Source organism: Diorhabda carinulata, chromosome 4, assembly GCF_026250575.1.
Source record: "Diorhabda carinulata isolate Delta chromosome 4, icDioCari1.1, whole genome shotgun sequence".
NCBI classification, from domain to species: Eukaryota; Metazoa; Arthropoda; class Insecta; order Coleoptera; family Chrysomelidae; genus Diorhabda; species Diorhabda carinulata.
Genome location: NC_079463.1, coordinates 26,314,338 through 26,333,116, shown reverse-complemented (window position 1 = coordinate 26,333,116; position 18,779 = coordinate 26,314,338). Strand labels below are relative to the sequence as shown.

The window sequence follows — 18,779 nt, the reverse complement described above, 5'->3', positions numbered from 1 at the left end:
AATGTAACCTAGTATGGTGGGAAAGCTCTTTATATCTAACAGTCTTTTTAGTTATAAAATATCAACTAATATTTTAATCTCCTCTAGTCTATGAAATTAAAAATTTGTGGAAATCTGTATCTTTATTACAAACAAAAAGATCCACACGCTTTAAGAGAAAGGCAAGATTAGTATACCCCAACCTAAGTGTGAAGATATTGTATATAATACTTAGAAACATAAATATATTTTTCTATACAGAAGTACAAATATTCTGACTGAAAATTCCATCATATGGATTCTTTAATGTACTATTAGCAATAGCAGGAAAATATTCGTATAACTGGTTTTATATCTGAACGCAGACAACTCTCCATTAGTTATCAAATATATGTTAATCCAATGACGACAGCATTTTTCATTTCATGGGTGGCGATAATTAGTCTGGGTCGCTGGCAGGCTAAGGGGCATAAAGTAGTATAAACTAAAACGAACCTAGCGTAGTAATAACAATGTAAATTGTGCGTGGTCATCGATAAAAATCCATCTTTTAGAACTGATATTAGATCACTCTAAAACTAAATTGGTTCTAATATATAAATTAGTGTGGGTAATTATGAAATAACATTGATTCATATTCAGTTAAAAATATGAACATTCTTTTTGTTTATTCCTGGTAAATGAATGGTTGAAATCATATATTCAAACTGTATTCTAATTTGTTTTTCATGTTGAATTTGTTTTTATGAACAATATACATAGATAATTTGGCATTTATAAATAAATAAATACCTGCCTCTGTTCTGTCATTTTTCAAGATAACAAAAAGACTATAAAACTGGAAACATTTTTAAATTTAAGTAATGTAGTATGAAGTTTAAACGATGGTTATGAAATGGTGGTTGTTTCTTACTGGTTTTTTAGTACTGTAAGTTTTTTCATATTCTTTTAAATTAATTATTTGGTTTTGGACAAAAATATTTCTCTTGTACCTACATAAAAAATTCCGAGTGCACTCAATGAGCGATTTAGTTTGTATAAAGTAATTTATGTATGGGCCACAATTTTAATAATGGAAATATTGTAATTATGACATTATAAAAGTGTAATGCACTGCACAGCAAGTAATCTTATATCTCAGGTGCTCTAGGCATAAAATAATATATATTCAAATATGTATATAGTTGTACTAGCTTTTACCCGCGGCATCGCTAGAATCGAATTCATTAAATAAGTATCAGAAATCATTATAATAGAAATATATCAATATGATAACTTTATTTTATTGCTCGGTTAGTATTATCGATTTCTAAAAATTACTACATACAATGAAGTTTCAAAACAGTAGAAACTATAGTCAATTGAATTGGATTTATAGATTAAATAGATGTTGACTTGACCGTAGGTAATATCGCACGTGGATAATATAATATTTAGAGTTTGAACTTCATTACTGTATGTTAGATGGCTCTGAAGTAGCAAAATGTTGATATTTATTGACAATTTACTTCTAGTACCTCCCAGAATATGTGTACAAATTTTCATGATGATTCGTCAAGTAGTTTTTGCGTGAAAGCGTAACAAACATCCACGCTTTCACATTTATAATATTGAGTAAGGATTAATCAATTTTATACAATTTGCTTCCTTTAATCAGCTTTAGTTAAAGGTTAAAAACCTTCAAAACAAAACAACAAAACCTTTAAACAATGATTCTAATACCAATATTACAGATCTCAAGGTCCGGAGATCCAGGATAAAAGTAGTCGAAGTACCAGAGGTTCAAGATCGTATTTGAGAAAACATGTATTCACTATGTAGCGTATCTCTTAAAATAGTAAGAGACGGATTTAGGGAAGGATGTTCGGAGCTACAACTCCGGTGCCTAAAAACATGAACAAGAGAGCTAGTAATTATGTGTAAGAGATTGAAGGCAAGTGCAATATAGTTGACCGGTAATAAACGACTATACTGTAATTGTTATGTAATATATACACACATATGTACTTTGACACACCAATATGTCATTTGTTTAGTACATTATTCGTCTATTATCAACTAACTTTTTATCGCCTCTTCTATAAATGCGTATAGTTTCTTCATTTTTATTCCGTCTGTCGAAGCAAGTAATGAATCCAAGTCATCTGCATACCCCTGAGGTTCTACAAAATAGTTTCTCGTACTCATATACATTGGACATACCAAAATATATGTTCAAGTGTTTCCGGTACAAGTTCATTACAAATTTTGCATGCCAAAGTACTATTTATTTAGTAGCGTTTTCGACATATTTATACATAATGTTTGTTAAAAGCTGAAAGAATCCACTGAATTTCGGAATTAAAGTATTATTGATAGACTCCAGTAGAAAAAATTATTCATTTGATTTGATAAATTATTGAGGTGGGGGGTGGTCTCCACTCCTTGTTGGTTCAAGGGTTCCAGATCTCTACATCTGGCCTAGTACATATAGTACCCCCACGAACTCTTTTTAATAATCCCATTTCCCGCTATCGAAGTAATTTTGAATTAACCAAAACCAAATATGATTCAGTGGAGTAATAATCCATTTTCTAGAAATGTCGCAGCTGGCTTGAAAAGAAAAGGTGGTCTCAGAAATAATGGTTCATTTCCTAAGAAATTCATTTTCGGTGTAGCAACATCAGCTTTCCAAACTGAAGGTGGGTGGGATGAAGATGGTAAAGGTCAGAGTATTTGGGATAATTTCACACATATTCGACCATCGAAAATATCGAACGGTGATACAGCCGACGTTGCGTGTGATTCATATCATAGGTTTAAAGAAGATGTACAAAACGTTAAAAAACTGGGTACTTCGATGTACCGTTTCTCAATTGCTTGGACAAGGTGAGTACATAATCAGAAAAGTACCAGTTAATTCAAGAGCTAGACAAGAGATTGTGATAACATTTCTCTGTACTCACGTTTCTTTTTTCATTCAAGTTTTTTCTTTCCGAATTAAAAAAAAGCTTCGAAATGAAATTTTCTCAACTCAATTAAACTGAAACTATATCAAGAAAGTAGTAACCAATAAAATCTGATTGTGTTAATATCTCTTGAATTGATTCGGCAATAATATGACAAATCAACTGATGAATATACATCTAACTAAGGACACAAAATTTCTTTGTTATGTTATTTCATTCGTACCTTTTATTCAAAATTTCTCCATATACTCTAGTCAACAAGTTAAAAAATGTGATTCGATCCGGAATCGCCTCTAGAAACATGTTGAAGAATTTTGCTGCAAGTAAAAAATTGCAATTGCTATTAACCAAATAAGATAAAAAAAATACGAACAAATTCATGGTTGTGTTATGGAAGCTTCCATTTCAAGTGTTATAGCACAATTGGTAATGGAAGATATTGAGAAAACGGTTCTAAGCAAACTTGTTATAAATATCCCATTCTTTTTCCGATATGTAGATGATTGCATTACTGCTGTACCAAAGAATCAAATTGAAAACATGAGTAAAAAATTCAATTCTTATCATGAAAAACTTCAATTCACAATCGAGGTTGAGCAAAATAATAGAATCAATTTTCTTGATGTCACATTATATAAAATTAACAATATCATAAGAACAGAATTGTATACGAAACCAACTTGGTTCTCAAGATATATATTAAACTTCAGTTCTTGTCATCCTATGTCACAAAAAAGATCAGTGATAATAAGTTTGGCTGATAGATCTATCCAACTATCACATCGTGAGCTCAGATGCTTAGCTATTCAAAAAGTAGAAACTGCATTCAAAGAAAATAAGTATCCGGAAAAAATGATAAGCAACATATTCAAGAAAAGGATAAACAGATACTATAATTAATTTAAAAACAAAACTGAAACGAAGCATCAAAACATAAAACATTTTTCCTTACCATATGTACAAGGACTTTCCCAACAATTATCGAATTATTTCAATAAATATGATATTAGTATAAGTCATAGGGGACATAATACATTATCCAAATATTTCACTAAATTGAAATCTAAAACACCAAAAAACAAAAGAAGTAATATTATATATCAAGTGTCTTGTACTAATTATGAAGCTGTCTATATAGGGCAGACATCTCAATATTTAGAAAATAGACTAAGAGGTCATTAAGTCATCAATACGATAAAAAAATAGAACTGCATTAACGAACCATGAAATATCAAAAGGAAATTAATTCAATTATAAAGATTGAAAAATTCTTGAAACAGAATCTAAAACATGAAAAAGAGAATTCTTAAAAATGGTTCACATTCATAATAATGAAAATACTATAAATGATAAAAAAGACCTAAATAATTGAAGTAAAATTCCAATAAAACTACAAATAATTTGATTGATTACTGCTATATATTTGAGATGTTAGGATTAAGGATTAATTAATTTGAAATTTTTTTGAAAATATTTTTCAAATAATTAAATAATGGGGTGAGAAGAGTTTGAATACTTGAAACGAAAAAGAGAATTTTTAGAAATGGTTCATATTCAAAAGAACGAAAAAGTTAAAAATGATAAAAAAGATCTAAATAATTTATGTAAAATTTATAGTTCTATTTTGTAAATTTCAATACAACTACAAATAATTTGATTGTTTGCTGTTACATATTTTTGAGATGTAAAAACTGAGGAAAAATACATTTTTTCTTCAACCATCAAAAAATGTTGTCATTTTTGCACTATTTTCAGTTTCAAAAGCCATCAATTCCCTTACCATACAAAAATTTGCTCGTTTCTTAGCAGCACTTTTAATCCTAGGATTAAAAACGCTACTTTTAATCCTAGGACTAAAAGTAGAACTAAACTACTAAAAAAATTATCGACAATCGATATTTACCGACAATACCAGATATCCATGACTACCGACTTGATATCGCTGTTATAAATTAATAGGTGTTCAAATTTATTACCAAATCATTAACGATTTTTGAATAAAACTAACTTTATTTTAATTTTGACTTGGTTGGAGAAAAAATAGTATATATCATACGGATTAAAAGTGCCTATTTTTACTCGTAATTTTGCACTCACTCGGCTGCGCCGCGCTCCGCCTCGCAACTGCAAATATTGCTCGTAAAAAATGTGTACTTTTAATCCTTATAATATAATATAACTATTTTTAAGTTAAAATAGATGTCTATTTTGGTATACATGATGTAGGTGAAATAGAAATGGCTTGACGAAGTTTAAAATTTATAGGCCAATTATTCATACTTTTCATCCCATTATTCATGCCAACGGAGATCAGGAAAAATTTTTTAGTTAATAATTTAATAACTCCTTGCAAAATAGGGATTAAACTTTTTTTCTACGGGGGTCGATTCTTTCAAAATGATACTAGAGTTTTTTCTTCTTCTTCTTCATGCTGTGTATAGGCATCATTGCCTGTTTTTCTTCACGTCATTGCCTCTGCTCAGTCACCTGGGAGGTTGTCACTCCATCTTTTCCTAGGTCTTCTAATGCTTCTTTGTCCTGCTGGTGATTTGTCCCTTGATATTTTCACAATTCGTTCTTCCGTCATGCGGTCAATGTGCTCATTCCATTTTATCTTTCTATCCAGTACCCAGTCATTGATATTATCTATCCCGCATGTTCGTCTTATGGTTTCACTCCTTTCTCTATCCAGTAGTGTTCTTCCCGCTATTCTTCGAACTATTTCCATTTCTGTAATCTCCAATATCCGTTTCGTTTTAGAGGTCTCAGGTCGGGTCTCTGCTGCATAGGATAATATAGGTCTGATTGCGGTCTTGTAAATGCGGGCTAGAGTTTTTTATAATGTTTAAAATCATTATTATTATTTTGTTAATAAAAATTGCAATTTTTTTCTGCACCAAAGTCCTTTAAAAACATTTTTCTGGAAATGATTCCGAATGGAATGAATCGCTTTTATTTTTACGACCTAAATCTCTATTTTTCACGTTTTTGAACTTGTTAACTAGAGTAATAAGTAGAAGCTAGTTACCATCAACAAGTCACATCTAGTATTGGAGATAATTCTTTTAAAAGCATATATAGAACGCCCTTATGTTGCATTCAAATTATCTATTAAAGTTAGGATCAAGGACTGGGATGAATTTTCAACAATATTGAATAATTCTAATTAATTTTAGAATTCTACCAACTGGATACTCTGACAACATCAACCAAAAAGGTCTAGACTATTATAAAGAGTTGGTTAAAGTGATTCTTGAGTTTGGATTGATTCCCGTTGCCACCATATATCAATGGGATTTGCCTCAGCGTCTCGTGGATGACGGTAATGATTGGAGATCTGAAAAAATTATACCCATATTTTTGAATTATTCTAGAATCGTTATTCAAAACTTACCAGATGTAAAAATTTGGATAACTATAAATGAACCTAAGCAAATATGTCATTCGGGATATGGTACTGCATTTTATCCTCCAATGATAAACGGTGATGGAACTATTGAATATCAATGTATGTATATTATACTTAAAGCACATGCAGCAGTATACCGTATGTACAAAAAGGAGTTTCCACATTATACAGGTAAATAGTTTATAAGATACGAAAATAAATCCGAATCAAAGTTTATAATGGTTAGATTATTATCAATTTTTAAAGAAATTCTATTCTTTTCTTAACATCTATAACACTTTGTTCGCTTATGGTTCCCTGCCAACTTATATCACTACATTAATTAAAATAGACAAAATAGTTTCTTCCAGAATTGATTATAGTTAAGGCTATGAAAAAGGCTATTCCATAAAAAAGTGCCTACGTCAAGCGCCAGTAACAGAAAACTGTTGACGTGATGCTATTGTAAACAAATCAATATATCCTCTGCTCCATTCGGATCAATCTAAAAATCTGTAATTAATCGCAAAAATATCTGAATTAGTTACCAAACTTAGTTTGCTAAAGTTAGGAATATGGAAAGTTGCGTTATCAATCTTATGGTAAACTTATGTCTTAAGAAAGTGGAGCAGTCCTCATAGGATCCCATTTACCATTGTACACATCTGTTCATTGAAAAAGCATACACTTATATTTTGCCACCACCAATTACAACAGATATTTGCAGGGCTGCTCAAGGTTATACTCAAATTTTAATCACTAGAGTGGATTTTTCTGAAGCCGCCAAATTTGCGGGTTTGAAATAAAAAATTTGAAGAGGGAATTATTTGGGTAATGAGTATCTTATATAGTTACTACCATAAGCAATCACTGTGATTAAACTCTAAGTGGCCTATAACAAAAATGACTTTAACTGAATATAACTAGTGCTTTTTTAGATGTTATTTGAGAAGCTATGCTTGAGACACAGTAAGCTGATAAAATATGTATATATGATGTCTATATTTTGAACATGTGCTATAAAATACTAAAATGAGATATGATTTTGCAAATAGGAAACGATCGAAATGTCTCTATTGATTATAAGAAACGAAATTCTATTTTATTCATATTTTAAGATGAATTAGAAACACTGGCCTTTACCAATAATCTAAGACAACTTTATTTATTTATATTTTCTTTATTTTAGCAAAAATGACAATGGTAATAGATTGTCAGTGGTCGGAACCTTATTCACAAGATAAAGAAGATATAATTGCTGCAGACAGGGTACTCCAATTCGAGGTAAACATTTTCATTACAAAAATATTGGAAAAAGCTGTAGTATTAGCGTATATTATGAAATAGTTCTGAGAGCGACCGAAGTGATTTCTAAGAGTCCATTTTCCAGTTCTTCAACCTGTTTGTTCATATTTTGTTGAATAGATGAAGTTCGAGTAATGGGTTGTTATTGTGAAGGTCTTTTATCTCAGACATCAGACAAATTTCTAGCTTGGCTCACTTCTGGCATTTTATTTTTAGAAATACCAGTTTCTTTTCTTTTTGTTTTTTTTTTTTAATAGAACAATGTCCCATCGTTTAAGTATTTATGTAGAGCTGAAGCTCATAATCTGGTTTCGTTTAGATTTTGATATTTATGATCGATATTGCTCTTCTTTAGACTCTTTGAAATTTCCCCCAAATTGTTAGAAGCTTCAGGTCCACAAAACATTTGAAGATGGGTATGGGTAGATGGGGAGACGGATACGATATTAATTTACCAATTATGTTGTCGTACGTGGTTGTTTGTTCAGTTTTGTAACTTTCATCCTAGCCCGATGTACTATTGCTTCTTTTTTTTATTAATTTCTTGACTTGAAACACACTCCGCTGGTTTCTACGGTTCACATCCTGATGGCTTCTGTTGCACGTGGGTTATATTTCGAAGTTCCTTCTACATCATCGTTCTCTACCGCCTATTTTCACATCATCTTCTTAGTTAGTCTTCTTTAATGTAATCTTTTCGTGCTGAGTTCCTCTAATGACCTTAAGGTGTATTTTGTTACATAAATTGGACTCTTTTTGTCATTGTGACATTTGTCACAAAAATGGCTCCATAAATGGAAAATTAACGTCAATACGAGTAAATCAGAGCAAATAAAATTAACAAGAAAATCTGTTTGTCTGCAAATGTTCATTAATAATATTCCCATTCCGAAAAAACCAGTTATCAAGTACTTAGGTTTGTATTTAGATGAAAAACTTGGAAAACACATATTAACAACAAGAGAAACTGTTAGATTTGAAACTAAAAAATATGCTCTGGCTACTCAATAAAAGATCTCAACTAAGATTCGAAAATAAATTGCAAATCCACAAAACTATATTCATATCAATCTGATCGTATGGAATAGAACTATGGGGCTGCAGTAAACCTTCAAATACAAAAATACCTCAAACATTCCAATCCAAAACACTCCTTAAATTGAGTACAGCTCCCTGGTACGTTACTAACCAAATAATTCGTAACGATCTGGAAAAACCCACTAATCAGAGATGTGATAAAGAACTTTTTCACGAGATACAAAATTCGATCCAATGACTACAACAATGAATTAATAAATAATCTATTCAACCAGCCACTACCAGAGAGAAGATTGAAAAGAATATAGCCAAAAGATCTCCCGCAATAAACACTCTCAGAGTACCGTCAATGGATGGTTCCTGACTCACTTTAGTGACTTAAAGACAATTCACTTATTACTCTGCTTATAGAGTAGATTAGTAAAGTGCTCTATATTACTAAAAAAAAACTACCATACTTTCTATTATATGGCCATTTGAACCAGCATCTTTTGAATTTATAAATGACTCCAACAAATTCCTACGTATAGTAATAAATTTGTTCACATTTTCATTATCACCATTAAATAGCTCAATATTTGTTTCAAATCTTTGATCCTAATTTGTTTTGGTTAAAGCTAGTCCTTTGGTTTTAATTTCATTGAAAATATTATCTTTCAATGAGATTGTACTATTATCATTATTCTATTCACTTATGAATATAATAATTTTAAATTTTGTAAAAAATATTATCAATATCTATCTCTTCCAATTTCAAAGAAAAGTATAAGAAATTTGACCCCCATTTCGCAAAACTGGCTCGCGATATCTTCTTCTGCGAATTATGGTTTTTCGTCTGAAATCCACTAGTTGTTGATTCTCGGAAGGGTAGATAGAAGTCGTTACTAGCGTTTTAAACGAACACCATCAGAATTATTACTTTTAAATGATAAAAGTATTTATTTCTAATCATATAACTTACTACTGTGAGGGATGAACTAGGAATTACGTTTAAGGAAAATTAAAATTGAAACGTTTACATATATCTGATCTGATAGAGTAAACTAATTAACAGATATTCGGGTATTCACCACCTCAACGGGAAGTTGATTGGGGTTGGTGGTTTGGTGGTAACAGAGAAAACCGTGTCGTCACGTACTAACAAAACATTTTATACATAGATTATAAATTAGGAGAATGAAATATATAACTTTGACTAAATTTTACTTCATAGATATGATTTACAATAAAGACTTGATTGATTTATACTAAAGATGAGTGATCTATCATTATCATTACCAATTGTTTTTCAGTGCGGTGTTTATTTTCATCCGTTATGTACGGGTGATTGGCCAGAAGTTGTGAAAAAACGAATATATGATAGAAGTTTGGCTGTTGGCTTACCCGAATCCAGACTTCCTGCAATAACTGAAAGTGATAAACTTGCTATTATGGGCGCTTACGATTTTATTGGTTTGAATCATTATACTACAAATCTTGTTGAAGCTACTGATGGAGGACTCTCAAACGAAACCAGTTATGATAACGACATTGCAGCTGCTACTTCTTTCAGTCCAAGCTGGGTAGTTGAAGCTTTGGACTCGTTCGCAGTAAGTTAATTTTGTCATCTAAAGATAGTATTACACTATTTTTGATTCAAATGTTTGAAAATATTTTTTAAATTATCTAATACTATCAACCCACATCCGTTTTGTACGGACACGAACGAATTTTCAAATGGAAATTATTCGATAATATAATTGGTTGATCCGAGGTGAGCCAAATATGAGAGAGAGCGGCTAAGATAACTTATTTAACCATATAGGCACCTCACGTCATATCAGTTGAGAAATATAGAACCTGTGGCGTGGCCTAGTCTGTGGCGATCACACCATGTGCCCTTCCATTTGACAATACATAATACGGGCACACTTTCATTCACATTTTTCATCCCCGAAAAACTACCTCAATAAAAAAATAATCCATTGACCACTAACTGACAGGTGGCACTTGGCCACCTTATAAACCTTTCACTGAGCTGAACTCCGTGGCAAATGTCCGTCTATAAACTTTGAGAATGTCGTGCCCTCCGCATCTAGGTACTTGAACCTGAAGATGAGCTAATGACAAGATTTAACCTGACCTTCCCTGTGTGGCATACCCTCAATGCTTGAGAACGAGAGCTCCTCAATGTAAAACGACAGCAGCCAAGTCTTAGACTCTGCTCATTTGAGTTTGTATGTCCAAACTCACCTGCTTCTTGCATTGCAAAAGGTCCAAATAAACTGTAAGGCTACTCATTACTAAACCTCCAAATAAATAGTGTACCCTGGACAAGCTGAGTAAGTGAGTCCACAGTGGTCCATACCCAGATATTTGATCTTAATTACGAGTTCGATGATTTTGTTGCACCCAACTTACAGCATGTCTATACTTTTGTCAATGTCATGCATTAAATTTTGAATGTTAACTAGCTTTTCTTTAATTTTTATTCCACATTCCTGCTCAAACCATTCGTTATTTTTAATATCTTCTGTACCAATGTCTTCTTGCGCTGCCTTCATAACACTTTTCTGAATCTTTTCCCATTGCTCGTCAATAGTATCTTTTTCTCTACTCTCTTGTAGTTGCTTTTCTATTTCTTTTCAGTATTTGTCTTCACTCGTTTTTAGTTTATACCCATTTTTCTCCGCTTGAAGTACCATATTTGAAATTTTGAGGTTATTCCCTCCAATAGTATCATCAATAAAAGAGGCGTATCGTTTTTATGAACGATAAAAAACACTTCTTGTGTCTGAGTTAAAAAACACGACTCCAAATGTTTTTTGAGTTAACATTTGTTAACATTGGAGGTACCCATCGTGCAGATAATTTTTTGTGTGCTCAAGAATAAGTGACAAGAAATCAATAATAATATGACTCTCAAAGGAATTGATAACTGTTTGGATTTGTTTCTGTAACAAAGTGAATGATTTTCAGATAGTACCTAAAGGATTATATTACGTACTGACTTACGTCAACCAAGTATGTAACAAAGCGGACATTTTAATAACAGAACTTGGAATGGCCGAAGATGGTAGTTCCTTAGACGATCAGATCAGAATCGATTTCTATCAGGTAAGTGTCAAGACGAGTAATTTTGACTATTGAATAAATCTGTTAAAAAAGATGTTCATTTCAACTAAGTCCGAGAAGTTAGAAATGAAAGATTGTGGATTTTTGGAGTTGAGCCATGTCTTGATGAAGCCGACATTTTCTTCTCTTGAATACCGATAATCATTCATTGGCATTTATCCTCAAGACTGGGAAACTGAAGAAAAATTTATACCATGATTAGGAGGATGCGCATAAAAATAGATTGTTTCAAGAGGGTTAGATGTATGGATTGGTGCCTATCCAATATATTTGGTTTTCAGTTATTAATGTAGTAAATTGTCCTAAAAACGCATATTCGTCAATCACGCGATTGACTATTGAAGACCCCGGTGCAAAATTCGCACTAATAAGAAACCTAAAAATTAATAAAGACCTTTTCTTCATCATGATAAGACGATGTGTCAAACAAGTCAGTCTATAATTGCGGGGTTTTGGCTACTAAAAGTCTTCCTTTTATTCATCTTTTATTCATCATCTGCCTGCCTGCCATATTTAGAGAAATGCATTTCTACACGGGAGTCATCTTTTTCATTTTGTTTTAACAAAATAATTCAGTGTTTTCTAATTTTTCCTTCTTAAATTCGCTATGGTTAAAATAGTACGATACAATATAATATACTTTTTTTTTAACTCATGTTATATTTTTAGAAATGAAGACAATATTGTACCGTATAGTGTAGTCAACACATGTGGAATAATATCCATTATTTCCAATACTATATATTTTATTATGTTAGATTGATCCATCAGGTGTCTGATTCATCGTTATCTTCTAATCCTCTAATCCTCTAATCTTCTAATCCAGTCCAGTTTCTTTGGAAAAGAACATATGCCAAACTTAATAAAATTTGGCAATGCCTTTAATTGTTACTAACTATGTATGATAACTTTTTAATATGAATTTCTTTCTAATTAATATAATGATAGTTAAAAGTAAGTTTCTTAATCGCAACGAAACGATTAAAGTCATGAAATTTTTGTTTTAGGACTATTTATGCAATATGTTGGAAGCAATGAAGGAGAATGTGAATGTTATCGGTGTTATATTTTGGAGTTTGATGGATAACTTCGAATGGAGATCTGGTTATTAGTAAGTAATTTCAGAGTCAATTTATATTGCTGTAGATCTTTCTGTGTTGCACAGTTATGATACGTTAATTAAAATTTAATTAGTATATACAGAAAATGTTTTGCTTAAAAAAATAGGTCAATAGACAGTTAGATTATTTCTATATACTCCCTGATTGTGAATAGATTGTTATATTGTTTATTCTCTCTTAACCTCTTTTTGTTCATTGTAATATTAAAGTAATAAACGGAAACATCACTTCAGATCCGATTTTTAAGAAAATAGTGAGGTTCAATTTATGTCAATGTCAATTTGTCAACGTTATATTTGATGTGAGAATACTATTCAAATAGATATTTCTACAATACTGTATCCTGATTAGGATTGCCTAATATTTACGTTCAGAAAATCCGGATTTTCAAATTCAAAAACAGTGGCGCAATGAGCGAAAAAAATAAGTAATTGTGAATCTGTGAATTTTTTTAACCATTCTGTGAACTCGTTGAACCAGGTCATCTGATACGACAGATTTGCGTCCTTGAACTCCTTCATCATGCACATCTCTACGGTTATCTTTAAACTTTCGACACCATTTACGCACAACACCATCACTCATGAAGTTTTCTTCATACACACGATTCAATCTCCGATGGATTTCTGCAGCACAATGGCCGTCACCCTGTAGAAAATGAATCGCAATTCACACGTTTACGTGACAAAACTATATTTATTATTATGATAAATCTATCATTTCCTCTCAAAAACTGGAATGAAATTTTAAAGTTTTTCTTCCCAGCATACAAGCTTAATTATTTAAATCAGCCTTGACTGATCAGTTATGATCGAAGGGAGATTATACAAAAATAGATTCTACAGTTGTAAGTTACAATTGAATACGAATGAAAATATGAATGAACCAATTTGAATATTCACTTGAAAGGATACTTACTGTATATAGGACACCAGTGTTTGACATAAATATTTCAATAATGTAAGTAATTAAATACTGAATTGTATTTTTTTCAGTCCACACTTTGGACTATATCACATGAATGCCACCGACGATCCTACACTTACAAGAACTCCCAAGAAATCCGTGGGTTTTGTCCAGGAATTAATAAGAAGTAGAAAATTGGAATGTGACAAATCTCGAAGAAAATGGCCTCATCCGCGACCACCAAGACTTCCACACAATCATAAGCCACACTTACGCCCTCCCCACTGAATGATTAAGTTGAAAACGGATGTTTGTACATTAAGTAACTGTTTCTGTTGATTTTGTATTTTTTTCCAAATAAACTCAATTTCAATTTTCATATAAATAGGATCACCTCCATTTACATAAATGTAAAGAGTAATTAGGTCCTAGATGTAATTGATTGGATCATAGAAAAAATCATGTATTTCAATGGACATACTTTAGTTATAAACAAGAACCAGAACTGCAATGAATATTAGAATCCTAATAATATATTAGTACACAAAAAAAATAAACAAATTTGTGATTTTTCATAAGTTAGTTTTAGTTTTCTTGAACCTTTCAATTATTTGGCCTTTATATATGTTTGATGCGTGATATTATGTCTCTTTCGCTTCGACTTATTTCAGTTTTTCTCGATATGTCTTGACATTGTCAATTTGTGTTATTATATTATTAGTATTATATTATATTTTCTAAATACTGAGATCTATCTTAGCGTCACAATCATCAAACTTACTTGATATATAATATTACTTCTTCTGTTCTGGGTTTTTTAGGTTTTAGTTTAGTGGAATAGTTTAATAATGGAGTATGTCCTTTATGACCAATAATATCATATTCATCAAGTATCAAGTACCTTGTTTACATAGAACAGATATCTCAGTATTCAGAAAATAGATAAAAAGGTCATCAATACGATAAAAAATAGAAACTCATCATACCATATCATCATCATCAAAATCATATTTTTTAATTATTTCAATTATAATTCTTTCGATAATAATGTCAGGATAATAAAATAAAATCCAAATAAAAATCAGCTCTCAATGATAAAAAAGACTACAAACAAAGAAAAATGACTTTATTTTTATTTTGATGTTCATGATGTATGTGATATGATACGCAAATTGTCACTGTCAATATCATATTTTGACAAACACATAAACCTCGAAGTTTTTATCTTTCTTCCAAAAATTATTTGAAAAATCTAATTCTAAAACAGAAGAGACCTAAAATCAAAAACATTTAGAAGCATAAACATATCAAACAGTTTAAGAAATAAGAAATTCAAGAAATGTATGTAGTTAAGAATTGTTTTATTGTATATTCGTATCAGGTGTCCATACAACAAAACTTTCCTTTCGAGTCGACTTTTCATTGCGATGGGTTCAGGTAATTGTCTTTTGTCTAATCATATGTACTGATTTTCCATGCGTCTAACAAAATCATCATCTTTCGGCATGCAAGGAGCTCTTTACACACCGCTACTCGACTTGAGTATTGGCCATTTTAAATGGTGTTGTATGGTATCTTTAGAAGTTCTAATGGAGGTCAATAATTGGCCAGTACTGGTACTACAGTACTTGTTTTCTTCTGTTTTTCTTATTACCTTAATGTCTCAGGTTAGTGGACGACAATTCATCAACTAGAAAAAGAATCAAGAATTTTTTGTTTGCTCAAATCTTTTGATGTTTTATCTGCACATAATGTTAAGTGATTTTAGAAGCACTTTCAGAGGAATGGAACAAATTGCCATTATCCTTAATCCACATTAAAAAATAGATTGATCTCATTAGAAAGGAAAACAATTTGTCTTCACTCGTTGTATGACGAATAAACGAATGAAACTTTGAAAGTTTTAAAAAAATATTCCTCAAATTGAACAGAGCAGATAACATCTCCTTTAGGAAGAGCCCAGTTAACTCCTCCTGTATCTTCGATTCACATGTTCTTGAAATCTGTCTTTTCTAAATCTCTAAATAATATATTGAAAACCAGTCGATTTCACGAATGTTGATACATATCTTTAAAGTATTTTGGATTATTATGGTTTTTTGGACGCTGCCTATCTAGAACACAACATCGGAGAGTCGCACTTGATTCTGTCCCAAACAATCATGAGATTAAGACATAAATAATTGTTTTTATGGAGAGACAGAAAGACAGAGAGAGAAAATTCTTTATTGTCAAAAAATTGTTACAGTTTGTGGACAAAAGTTTTTAAAAACTAAAAAACAATTATAAAAATAACTAAATAAAGATAAAGTCCATAGCAAAAATTAAACCAGTATGCCGCATGTCAGTAATTAAATATTATTATTAGAATAAAAGTCGTTGACATAGTAGAAGGCACTTTCCAGCTCTGCCCTCGAATTATTGCGGAATGCGGGTATACCGATGTGATCAAGACTAAAACGCCTTGTATTTTACCATATATATGTTACCCTAAGTTGACCATACTTTAGGTTAGTCTCTACGACTTAAGTGCTTGTTCCGTCTTTTACCAATTCCAAGATTTATACTCGTGTTCATACGACAAGCCATAGTGATAGGGACATTGGCAAGTTTTTGAATATTGAATTAATACAAGGAGAATAGTAGGGTTTTTTTACGTTCCACTTTTTTAAAATGAATAAAACAATAATTTTTGATAGTTGACGAGTGGGCAGAGCTCATATGGTCTCTTTCAAAAGCATATAACAATGGAAAGCAGCTGTATTTGTTCCTTTTCCTCATTTTTTGTTGTTGTTCTCTATATAAACAACAATTTTCATCATACACATTCATTCGACATTCTTTTTTCTCCATATTTACCCAACAATAGAAAAAGTTTCTTCTATATCAGTATTAGAACTAATTCAGGTGACAGATTTTTTCAAATGATATCAAAAACATGGCAAAAACTAATAATAAACTGTGATGAAAGTGCCACTTTCTCCTTAAACCGTCCTCGTAACTGATTAAATTCTTCTGTACTTGGTTAACCTATTAGGATATAATTGTGACAATCAGCAAACCCTATTTAATTTACTTCTATAATTTGTTCGCTTACATCTTAATCTTCTCATTTGTGTATTTAAAAGTTATGATGTGGCATTTTCACAAAAATCTCTTCTTGTAATCTCATGCTTTTAAATTGCAACCATGTTTGACAGTTGTAACACAAATAAATGACATCAGGTAACTCTATTGCATTTAGAGAAGAGTCGAACGTGACAAAGAACCTAAGAAATTATTCCGATAGTGCCATAGGTTGCAAATACGAAAGGAGAAAAAATTTTTTTCATCTCTTTCCAAAGTATCCTTACATGTGTGAACTATCTGGGAACTTTGAATAAAATATATTGGGTAGAATGAAAACTATGGACTAAAAGGTAAGGAAGAATATTTTATTCAAATATTTTATGTTAAATATAAAATGATTTGGTTTTTCTACATATATTCATCATATGTAACAGATAATCAGTATTTCCCATAATCCTTTGCTGTTGGGAAGTTTACAGTGATAAATTTAAAATCATGAATAAGAGCAACGATGATGATACAAGTTAATAGTCTTTTTAGAATTCGCAATATTCAGTCCCTATTTGTTATCTCAGAAAATATTGTGGAAAAATATTTATTGTTGTATGCTCGTTCTAAAAACAAATTGAAATTGATATTATACATGCAGAAATAGCAAACAGTGAATGAATCGATGAAAATTTACTTCGCAATGAACAAAACAATACCAATTTTAACATAGGTAACAGTAAATAGAACAATTAGAAAGAGATAGGAAGCAATTATAGAAGCAAGAGAATTGTATCATTTGGAAAAGTTTCGAACTACAAGATAAAGTAATAAAAGAGGAAGAAAAGAGACACTAAAACAACTGAAATAATATGGATATATACAACGATGGAGATTGAAGAGAAAACCGAGAAAGATTGGAATGGATAGACCAAATAAAATAATTATGTATCAAATTGGTAGAAGCTATCGTCATTTTAAGCGACTGTGTATCTTTTAGGTTGTCAAACTTTCTGTTAAATGAAGCCTGATTCTACAAAATATATTTTATTTGAGCCTGTAGTTTTAATAGGAACATCTGCTTGAAGGCAAACACCGAGTAGATATGAATGATTCAGGTAAGTCACGTCTTGACAAATAAAGGGGATTTGATTCCTTTCAGTACAACAGATCTGAGATGACTATATACATATTTTCTGCTCCTCCATCTGAACTATTCTATTGAATTCCTCACTTCATTTCTGTGAATTTATTGGAAGCATCAAATTTTTCTGGAGAGCTTTTTAATTTCCAGCAATTTGGCAACGACTTGGCAATTAAGACATACTGAGTTTGAAATAACAACACTTGCTTGGAAGATGGAAGTGGAACGCTTGCAGAGCTTAGGACGAATTATAAAGGCGTATATGATCACAAGAGAGTATACCATTACTGGGATAGTTCTGAAATATTGAAACAATATATTGTAGTATTTTATGCAACTGTTGAAATTGATAATAGATGCTCATATACCTTGTATTTTGCGTCTATATTTAATATAGTTATTTCCTGATTATATGCCGTTTAATCATTCTATGTACTGACCTCGTAGAATTTATAGGTATATGATCAACGTATTAAACTTTCTCAACGTGTTCTTCTTCACTTATACAATGGAATTGATAGATATCGCGAACAATGTTACAATAAGTACAGATGGTAGAGGGATTCCCAATCCTACGCTCTAAGGGCTTGTATCTGTATTTTTAATTTTTATCATTCGATCCATTTTATTGTCGATATTGACATTCCGAACGGATTGCAATTTCAAAGAGAGGTAGCAGAGTAATAATATCCACCGACCGGTTCCAATGTTATTATGAGGATAGCAGCAGACGACGTCATTAGCCGGGAAAGATGAAAGTAGCAATTAAAAATTATATA

At 31.3% G+C, this 18,779-nt stretch overlaps 1 protein-coding gene across 1 annotated transcript; it reads left to right on the top strand.

Annotated features, from left to right (window-relative positions):
• Positions 1–795: 795 nt before the first annotated feature.
• LOC130892370 (myrosinase 1-like) lies at positions 796–14,379 on the top strand. The gene is made up of 8 exons (XM_057797764.1): positions 796–907; positions 2,557–2,847; positions 6,104–6,507; positions 7,505–7,599; positions 9,951–10,247; positions 11,617–11,754; positions 12,780–12,883; positions 13,889–14,379. The coding sequence occupies exons 1-8, from the start codon at positions 864–866 to the stop codon at positions 14,085–14,087; spliced, it is 1,572 nt and encodes a 523-aa protein (XP_057653747.1). The 5' UTR covers positions 796–863; the 3' UTR covers positions 14,088–14,379.
• The last annotated feature ends 4,400 nt before the right edge of the window (positions 14,380–18,779 follow it).